This window comes from Gavialis gangeticus, unplaced genomic scaffold (assembly GCF_001723915.1).
Source record: "Gavialis gangeticus isolate Ggan-Ray unplaced genomic scaffold, GavGan_comp1, whole genome shotgun sequence".
Lineage (NCBI taxonomy): Eukaryota > Metazoa > Chordata > Crocodylia > Gavialidae > Gavialis > Gavialis gangeticus.
Window position 1 is genome coordinate 159058036 of NW_017729022.1, and position 10207 is coordinate 159068242.

At 39.9% G+C, this 10207-nt stretch overlaps 1 protein-coding gene across 2 annotated transcripts in view; it reads right to left on the reverse strand.

The window, feature by feature from the left end:
- The window catches only part of UBR2 (ubiquitin protein ligase E3 component n-recognin 2), a 119359-nt gene that overhangs the window by 26744 nt on the left and 82408 nt on the right, over positions 1–10207 (reverse strand). For both annotated transcript variants that reach the window (XM_019516393.1, XM_019516392.1), the window contains exons 29-32: positions 9410–9591; positions 7166–7365; positions 5001–5094; positions 1987–2148 (exon numbers count right to left, since the gene is read on the reverse strand). In XM_019516393.1, coding sequence (XP_019371938.1) covers positions 1987–2148; positions 5001–5094; positions 7166–7365; positions 9410–9591 — 638 coding nt within the window. The remainder of the gene's footprint in view (positions 1–1986; positions 2149–5000; positions 5095–7165; positions 7366–9409; positions 9592–10207) is intronic.

Below are 10207 nucleotides of genomic sequence, written 5' to 3' on the forward strand. Positions count from 1 at the left end.
CAAACCCCATACCCACCCACACACCTCCATGCTCCTTCACCCCACACCTATGCACCCCCCACAGACACACCACAGCCTCCCACAAACCTATATCCATCCCCCATACTCCCACCCCCCCACAATATACAAGAGTAAAACTTCATTTTAAGCTACTGTGCAATCACCTCTATGTACACTACACATACACATGTAAATCAGGACAAAAATATTTTTTTAAACCAAATAAATTAATGCTGTACATGTTCGATTTTTAGAATATAATTTGGTATTTTTCTGGTTCCAAGATGGCAAAATCCCTTGCTGAAAGGAATACTTCTGGAGGCAAGGGGAAGGATTTCTGGTGGCAAAGGTCAGCAGTTAGAGGATAGGACTTCTGATGACAAGATGGCGACCAAGAAGTGGGGCACCTGTCAAGGGGCGGGGCTACCCATGCAGCCCTCAACAGCTTGCCAGAACTTGGTAAGCGGAACTCCACCCAAAATAATTGCCTGCCCCTGATCCAAGTAGTCTACAGAATACCTGCTAAGTCACAGGTGGTCAAAATGGCAGATCTGGCCAGCGGCCAGGCTCCATTTCCCAGCAGCCACTGCATGCATTGCTGTGGCCAGTTTCCATGGACACCCCAGCAGCAGCAGCAGCACCATGAAAGTATGGGGCCGGCGTTTCCATGGAGACTGGCCCCAGCAACACTGGCAGAGTGGATCTTGCAGTGATCGGTCCTGAGCTAGGGCATGTGAAGGAGCAGATCACAGCTCTGCCCCAGCTATGCTGTCACCACCACAAGATCCCTGCCATGGAGTAGCTCCCTGCCCAGCTGCGTGCCCTGCCCTGCCAGCTTTGCTGGGGCCAGTCTCCATTGAAACCCAGGCCCTGCGCTGTTACCGTACTATCGCTGCTGGGGTCTCCATGGAAACCAGGCAGGGCCTGCTGGGAAATAAAGTCTGCAGCAAACCCGATCTGACCTGCAGGCTGGACTTTGCCTGCCTCTGTGCTAAATGAAGGAAGTTCCTTTACTTTTTCTACAGAAGTAGCTATATATTATTAACATTTTATTCAAAATAAACATTTTGCACACAATAAACAAAAATTAAATAAATTAAATCCTGAAAATCTAAGGTCTCCTTAGAGCTGTTTTTACTAATGAGTGAAAATTTTTTGAAACTACTGTATTTTTTGCATAGCAAAGATGATTCATTTTTCACCCATATTAAAATTTGCCGCCAACAAAAAGTCTGCTTCAGGTTATGATGACAGTTTTGATACTAAAATGTAAAACATAACTGCCACGATAAGTCAGTATTCAACAGAAGAAAAAACTCTACAGTCCCCAAGACAACGATAAAACGAAGGAATGATCTGAAATCAATCAAATTAAATTCAATAAGGGCAAATGCGAAGTCCTGCACTTGGAACAGAACAACTGCATGCAGAAATACATACTGGGGAAAGACTAATTAGGCTTACAGTAAAAGGATGGTGTTATAGCCAGTGGTGTACTCTTATTGCAAAAAAATGCCACTAGTGGGCTGTATGAACAGGACAGTCGCTTGCAGACCAAGGGAAGTAATTTTCCTGTTCTATTCAGCACGGATGAGACCACACTGATGAGTCCTGTGTCCAGTTTTGGGCCTCTCACTTCAAGAAAGATGTGGACAAATTAAAAGGAGTCCTGCAGACCGCAACTAGAATAATGAGACACCTGCAAAATAATCCATATAAGGAAAGACTCAAAGTAGGATTATTTAGCATGAAGACAGGGAAAGACAGGGGCATGTGACCACTTCTCAAATTCCTGAAGGGTGGTTATATGAAGGATGGAAACGGACTAATTTCTGTGGCTGCAAGGGATAGAACAAACAGCAATGGGCTTATATTGCACGTTTACAGTCAGGTTACAATTCTGGAGTTTGCTCAGTTTAATAACCAGTTTAGAATTTAGAATAGACTTTTCCCTATTAACATGGATACGCCTAAAAGCAAACTGACCTGTTAAATAAAGCTCTTGGTGGAGGAAGCAGAGGAATAACAGTGTTGCTTAAACACTCGCAAAGAGGGCAAAGGAATTCACCATTTTCTACATCATAACTTGTATGAACACGTAATCTTTGTTGTCTTCTTTGCTCCTTTGCCTGAACAGCATCAAAATACCTTTAGAAAAAAAGAACAGCAAGGTATTAATTTTCTATCACTACAATCAGTATTTTAGTGTATAAATCTATGTATACTCTGGCAGCATTTGTTTTTTCTAGATATACACGAGTATATCTTACCTAAAAGAATTATTGGTTATTACCTTCCTGTTAGTCAAGGTTTACTAATCACTATTTGTTGATGATTTTTAAAAATAAGTCAGTCCACTGAACCATCAAAATTAAAGCAAGACTCTTGAAGTCTCAAAATCAGGATTTCCTGTATTATTTTTTTAAAAGAAACCTGAAAGACTTAAGAGGAAAAAAATCCTGATTTTTACACAGAAAATCTAATTTTAGAGTACGCTTACATATGACAGCATACTGTTTCATCTTAATACTTGATGGTGCCAGGCCACAGATATACAACTGCCAGCCTGAAAGCTAATCTCTGAAGTGAGCAAAGAGCTAATATTAACCTCTACAGTACAGTGCCATACAAAGTTACTAGAACTAGCTCAAGTATTGGAAGCAACACAGGGTAAATTCATTTGTTTAGCTCTGGAGAACTCATGACTGCATAACAACTGTCTTTGTACTTAATGTCCTCTTGGACTAAGGAACACAACTGACAAAAGACAGACTGAGAACAAGTCTTCATAAGGAGTACAAAGAAGCAATAAACTCCTCTCTATCCTGCTTCTAAGGGGAAGTTAACCCAGGTGGGATGCTACACAAGCACAACTATATTATTTCCTGGTACTCGGTCTAGGTTGTTTAGACCTGGCTGTGCATTGCCTTATACCACATAGAAATACCTTTAGAAATAGAGTGCCTCGTTGCTCACTTTTTTTTCCCCTCACTTTGCTTGTTCTCAATTTTGCTGGATAAGGCCAGCAAGTTTCAAATACAAGCATTTTAAGCTTTATGCAGTCATCAACAGACCAGAACTAAAGTAAGAATGCTTCAAATGCAAAATCCTAGGTGCACTGTGAATTCAGACAACTGCTTCAGTGAGCCACAGAAACAAATGCTGAAGGTAAACCCAAACTGCTAACGTGATGACATTATTGTAACTAAACAGCAAAAACAAAGAGTTATAGTTCTTTGTATATTCAACTCAAAGTTTAAATGTTAACAGTATGTAAAAACTGATGCAAGTGAAATTAGCCACCAGTGAACCATTCTTTTCAGATGCAGTTAGTGAACAGAATACTGAAAAAAAAAATTAATTAATTTTAGAAGTGAGCTGAGCTATAGCAGAAATAAAACCCTCAAACTGAAAGTGTCTATAGGGGCATATGCTGAAAATACATTCCAGCATTGTGCATAACAGTTTTTGTGGGCAAAATCTTTTATCGGACCCATCTGCTACTTAACTCTGCTGTGCTTGATGTTCTGTCAGAGACCTGAGGAAGGGTACTGCGATACCCAAAAGCTTATCTAAGTCATCTAAGCTTATCCCAAGCACACAGTTGGCCCAATAAAAGATACTGCCCACAAAAACTCTTTAGCATGGTCCTCTTTTCCAGGACCATTATGGCTACATTTATCACTTCAAACACTACCATCCAGAATTGATATTTGGTAAATTTAAAAATGTAGACAAGCCCCTACCCCTATTGCTCCTATCTTTCACAAGTTTTCAAGCTCATTTTCTGATTAAATGGGTTGTTGCCTGATTAGATAAACATCACACACTGTTTCTGTTGACCAAACAATATATCAAAAGGCTCAGATCCTAAATACTGAATATTTGAAGCAAATTATACTACCAAAATCACCTACCAAATTCAATTCAACAAAACTATTGAATGTCCCACAAGTAGATAAAATTATGCTAATCAAATAAGTTATTTGCAGCAAATTATTTGTTCAACTCTAGGTTTAAAATATTCTTGCTTTCCTGGTTAATTTTTACATTAATCAACAGCTGTAAAAATAGTAATCACATCAGGACCCATGTTCAGCATTATGGCAATATGACAATTTTTTCAAATACTGTATACATATGCAGGGAAGTTCCTTTAGCTTGAAGAGAAAATTTCATCTCTTATCCTCTCAATGTTGTCTATAATTATAATTAACAATCTACTTTTTTTAAAGCTACACCATTCATGCAACTCCCTCTCATCAAGATGAGAAACTTCAAATTAGTTATGAGGTTTTCAATAATTACTCCCATTTGCAATATTAAAAATTTTCTTAGATATATATGGTGCATGTAAATGAGCACGTGTGGTATGTGGCACCACAGACCCACCTGCGGTGCTGCATACATGCTGCACATGCAGGTATTCCCCATACTGCTAATTTGAAGTGTGGGGAGAGAGGAGGGTGACACCAGGGGATTCTGGTGTCAGAAAAACCCACGCTAGAAAAAAGCAGGGCAGCGCACGTGGCAGCAGTGTGTGCAACTTGAGTCTGGCTGGCTGGAGCCATGCTCTGGCTGCTAGCCAGGTTCCCTGCTGCTGAACCGCCACCACTAGAGCCCCAGAAGGACCCAAGACCACAGGTAAGGCTGCTAGGGCCAGCCCAGGTGCTGACCCCAGCCTCCCCTACCTGACCTGGGGCAACTTGCTGCACACCAGACCACAGGTGTTCCCCAAGGACAAGTAGCAGCGGCACAACTATATGCTGCTACTATTTGTCCCTGGGGAAACGCACGTGGCACACTCATCTGGATGCACACATAATGTCTTTGCTTCTTCTAATCTGTGATACCATTTTATTTTTAAATTCCATATTATGGCCTAATTCTTCCTTAAAGTAAATGTTAAAACTCAAACTGAAAATAATGGGAGAAAGAATGGACTCAACACCTAACTGAAAATAAGGCCTAGTTCTACTACCTTTAAATATGGTGCTTACCTCTGCCAACAGTGGGCATGCATAATATGTCCACAGCTACCCGTATGTGTTCCACATGATAAATCTGGGTGCATGAATAATGGATCATATTTTTCTGCATTAAAAAAACAAACAATTATGCATTTAAATCCATCTTTAGCATATTTTATATCATATACCAATATCCCATAATGTCATTTACATGCTTTATTAAACTTTAATGGTATATCATCGTCATTTCTATTTTCAAGTCAATTAAGGTATATTCTAATCCTTAACAAGTATACTGTCTTAGCAGCTTCTTTTATTGCACAATACAACAATGCTGAACACCACCAGCACCTGAGCTTAAGTGGGCATTTCAAAGGTTCTGGGCATGCAAAACTTTCATTTTCTGCAAGCAGTTAGAACTATGGTTTGGTAGAAGAAATATATCGTGTATTTACACACTAACCAAAAATGGGTTCTTTCAGAATGTCTTGAAACCAGTTTCCTTCCCCCACCCTCCAAGTTACTTCCCCAGAAATAGTCTAATAAAAAATAACCATGGACAGGTGGAAATGTTTTAAACAGATTTCTTCTGTGTAAGACATCAAATGAATTCACTGCTGCCAAACTGTTCCACACAAAATTACGCAGAACTACTGGATACACTAGTTAAGTTGTAATATAACATGCCCCTCCATTTAGATTTGGAGAGGGCAGGGGTAACGGCTCGGACCATTTGAGAAGGGCGGAAATGGGAGAGGCAAGGAGAGACTTCCAGAGAGCTCATTAAAAAGTTTCACCAGGTGGGGCAGCAGTGAAATATTCTTTCCACACTGGGGTCAGTCTTTTAGCTAGAGGGAAGGTAATGGAGGGACTGATTTTTACCTTTAAAAGTTTTTCATTGTTTGTGCTAGTTTATGACAAACACTAAGATTTTTTTTTCCCCCTACAGGGCTTTTAATTTAAGACTTTCCGTAGGGCCAAAGACAACTCAGGCTCAAAAGGCATTTTTACACATGCAAGTGCCACAGTGCAGGGAAGCTTTGAAAAGCACCCAGCACTGGGACACTTGCAGCTGTATAAGCGACAAAATGCACATCAACACTGAGAAAATGGCAGCAGCCTGCTTTTGAACTAAAACACATTGGAGGTGCTTTAGTTCAAAAGTGCACCGCCACCATTTTCTGTGCACAGACATGCATTTTGTCACTTATACAACTGTATGGGGCGCAGCGCAGTATGCATCAGCTCATGTGCAGAGCAGACTCAATTAAATCGAGTCTGCTCCAAAGCAGTGGATCTCCAGCATGGAGGTTTTTTCTTTGTGTTTGTTTCTGGTTTCACTTGGCTTTCTTTTTCCATATAGGTTTCTGTAGTTGCTACAAGAAAAGCAGCTTCTGGCACCTGAGTATTGCCACTGCATTGCATGAGGTACAGACATCCCTTATCAAGAAGAGCTTATCAGGGTACCATTTGTGAAGTGAACTGTCTATGAAGATGTGGGTCACACTACTCTAGATTTGGAAAACCCTTGGATTATACTAAACCATTAGTTCTGCTCCTATACTGCTTAACAGAACTGTTTCTGTAGTTAGATTTCAGCACCCGCTCTACATTTATTTCTGCATATTTTGTTTCCAATTCTGCCTATGATAAAGAGGTGTGTTGCTGCCAGACTTGCACTATTAGGGGCCATTACACCAATAATGGAATTGAATAAAGAAAAATGATGAGCTTAATGTGTGACAGCACTTGAGGACAGTCTTTGAATAAACTCAAGCAACTGGAAACTGAAGCTAAAAAGCTTTTGCATGGAAATCATTAATGACAACTTGCATACCTGGCAGTGTATCAATGCTTCCTCCCCCTCTCATTCCTGGTACCATAAAATCCAAACATAAAATTCCTTTACCTGATATACCTGTTTTCCATAATTATAAATTTGAACGGGCTGCTGGAAGTGCTTAAGATAATATGCTACCTCTCCACTTTTCCCCTATTACTCTTGATAAGGAACACTATTTCACTGAAAACACTGAGAATTTTGCTACTGAATACAATGACAGAATTTGCTCACAGTTATATAGTTAACAATGAAAAGTACAGTAGCAAAACAAATCTACTTCAGGGAAAGATATAGGACAGATATCAAATATTCTGCCTTTCATAATATTATAGTACCAATATACACAACTCACCAGGATCCTGAATTATTTTATTCCGGTTTTTAGACAGTACAGTTGATCTTTGAACAAATGCTGCCAAGACCATGGCCCTACTGTCCACTTTGACTTCTTCCTCTTCTTGACACAAAATACAAGTAACTACTTGTCTCTTTTCAGTCACTCTAGTTTGCTCTGGACCCAAAGCTGTAAGCTTTGTATCTGAAACTGTAGGACTAGAATCAAATTATATTTGTGAGAGTATGCTATTTGAAAAATATTTCAGTCAGCTCATGTCTTAAATTCTCTTAGAAAAAGGGAATAAAATTATGTTACATATTCCCATCTTGAAAATAAGCAACATTCAGTACATATTCATGCATGTTTCCCCCAAAATTATTGTACAAAAAATACAATTCAGAGAAACCATATGTCCTCTAAATCTGTGGTTCACAACCTTTTTTGTACCAGGACCCATTTGTAAACATTAACGGCCAGTCCCGACCCAGTGCCTGTCCCTTATTCCTGACCTGCTGTCCCCCACCCCCGAGTGTGTGGGGCGGGGAGGGGAGCTTTGGGGAGCCCCAACCACCCCTTGCAAGCTGGAACCCAGCCAGCCTGCAAGGGAAAAGCCACAGTTTCCCACATATTTTTCCTTTAAAGGAGAATCCATTTTTAAAGTTTATTGATTCATCTTTAAAGTCTGTTTGTGACCCTTTCATATATTTTTGACACCCGCTTTTGGGTCATGTCCCACAGGTTGAGAATCACTGCTCTAAATGGTGCCGCATTTAAATATTCTTTGCTTCGGGTCATATAACCAACCAAACTAAAATTATGGTTAAATCACTAAATTGCTGATTTTGAAACAAAACTTGTAGGTATATCCAAACATGAGTCTTTAGTTTAATTTTTATTTTTTAAAGTTTAGGCATTGAAATATACTGCTAATTCAGTGTCCATGTGATTCAGTTATGCACTATAGAAATTAGCCTCCCACTTCAACTGGTAGGTGAGAGGTTTTTGGTTTTGAATCATAGAATCATTTGGGGTTTTTTTAATCCTTAAAAAAAGAAGCCTTACATTGTTTGTTACAATGAAGTCTTAAGATTTCTCCTCCTGCAAATATTTTTAAATATAAATGTTCAACAGTAAGGTTTTGAATACTATTGACTAGATTTGGTAAGTATAGCCACGGAGTTTTGTAAATCCAGCCACAGAGTTTTGTAAGAAACTCTACCGTACAGGAACTAAAAATGAATTTCTATACATTACCTACTTCTTTAAAAATAGTAGTGAAGTATGTAGTTCTCCCAGCCCTGCCTCAATTTGATGACACTGTAGCATAATGGGGGGTGGGCGAGTGAGGCAGGTGCCCTGGGGTGCGACTTAAGGCGAGAAGCACCTCAGTCTCCGGTTCCCTGCTTTGCTTGCACTTGTCAGCTGCACATTGCAGTGGTGCAGGCAACGTGTCTCATGGAGTGCAAGGCATTCAGGGAATCAGTTTTGCAGAGTGGTAGTAGAGTTCAATACTGCCCGGAGAAAACGGAACCCATTTTTTACCACCAAAATTCACATTTTTTGGCCTCCTGACATGGGGTGAAAGGGTCCTCCTGCACCAAATGGCAAATTCCAATGCTACTCTAGGGAGCTACAATTCCCAGAACACCTTGCACTCTATGACACTGCCCAGGTCCCTGCTTGCTGTTGCTTCTGCATGCTGCCCAATGAGGGAAGGGTGAGAGAGGACTGCCCTGGCATATTCTTTGCACACTATGCCTCTGTGCTGACATACCAGACACTACAGGCATTTTCCATCTTTCAGCACCCCAAAAAATACCAACTTGCCTTAATTTAGATCACCATCTGCTTTTAATCTCTGCCCCCAAGACTCTCAGGCACAGTTATTAGTTACTCCCATTTCTTTATCTTTAATAACATTTTCTGCTCTAGACAATTAACTATGCTGCTTGCATTTCCTAACCTGGTTTTTATATGAAAGTCAAGGTATTGTCAGTTTACCTTGAAAGCTCCAGAAAATTAAATTGAGAATATTTAGTATAATTATACCATATGCTTGGCAATAGGAGGCAGGGGAGTCAACACAGAGGACACAAACAGTATGAAAGAGAAAAACAAATGGTCAGAAATATAGCTGCATAGCTGTTAGACAGGTTCAGCTTTTCAGTTCAGTAATTATTTATACAAGAGCATGATTTGATTTGAAAGGTACTAAGGAATTTACGAATTCTCTTAAGCTCTCACTTAAAATATTTTTACCTAATATCTGGCACTTTGGAGGACGAAGTGTCTAGTTCTTCCAAAGTCTGCTGAAAGAGTTCTTTATTCTCATCAATGAAGTGGCGCTGCATCTCAGACATCTGAGCCATGATCTTCTCTCTGCGTAGCCTGGCAATCTCAGCTTTTCGCTTCCTCTCGGCTTTGTCTTTATCTCGCGAACTCTAAAATGTTGTTGTTCAGTTAGCCATTTAAAAAAATATTTACGTGAAATAGTGTGTTGTATTATACCTGCAACTTGTAATTTATTATTAATTTTAATTCCTGAGATTTCAAAGTTGATAAAAATTGGGAATATTGTGCCTACATCATATCTCTTTCTCTTCTGTCTGGTTCAAGTAAGAACCAGGCAGAATTGGATGCCATGGACCCAGAGGTGCACTGGTTAATCCATAACCTAGCTCTCTTATGAATGTACCATATCTCTAATAAGACAGATAAAAGAATCGGGACCACAACATGACCTTTCTTCCACCATGCTGTGCTTTCCAGGCTGCTGTGGCACCCCAATACCCTCCTCTGAGTGGTGCCTAAAAGCATAATCTAGATCTAAACAAATGGGTAAAATGAAAAAACCACCACCTATTTGGAATGGCTGCAGGGCAGAAGAAACAATCAACATACAACTGTCTTCTAAATTTGTTTTTGAACTGCCTCCACACAAAGTAAAAAATGATTAAAAGAGCAGAGTCTATAACTACTGCTGTTACTTAAAGCTAGTATTAAGCAAAAAGACAAGGACAAAAGGCTCAAAGGCCTCAGAGCGTGTGTGTGTGGGGG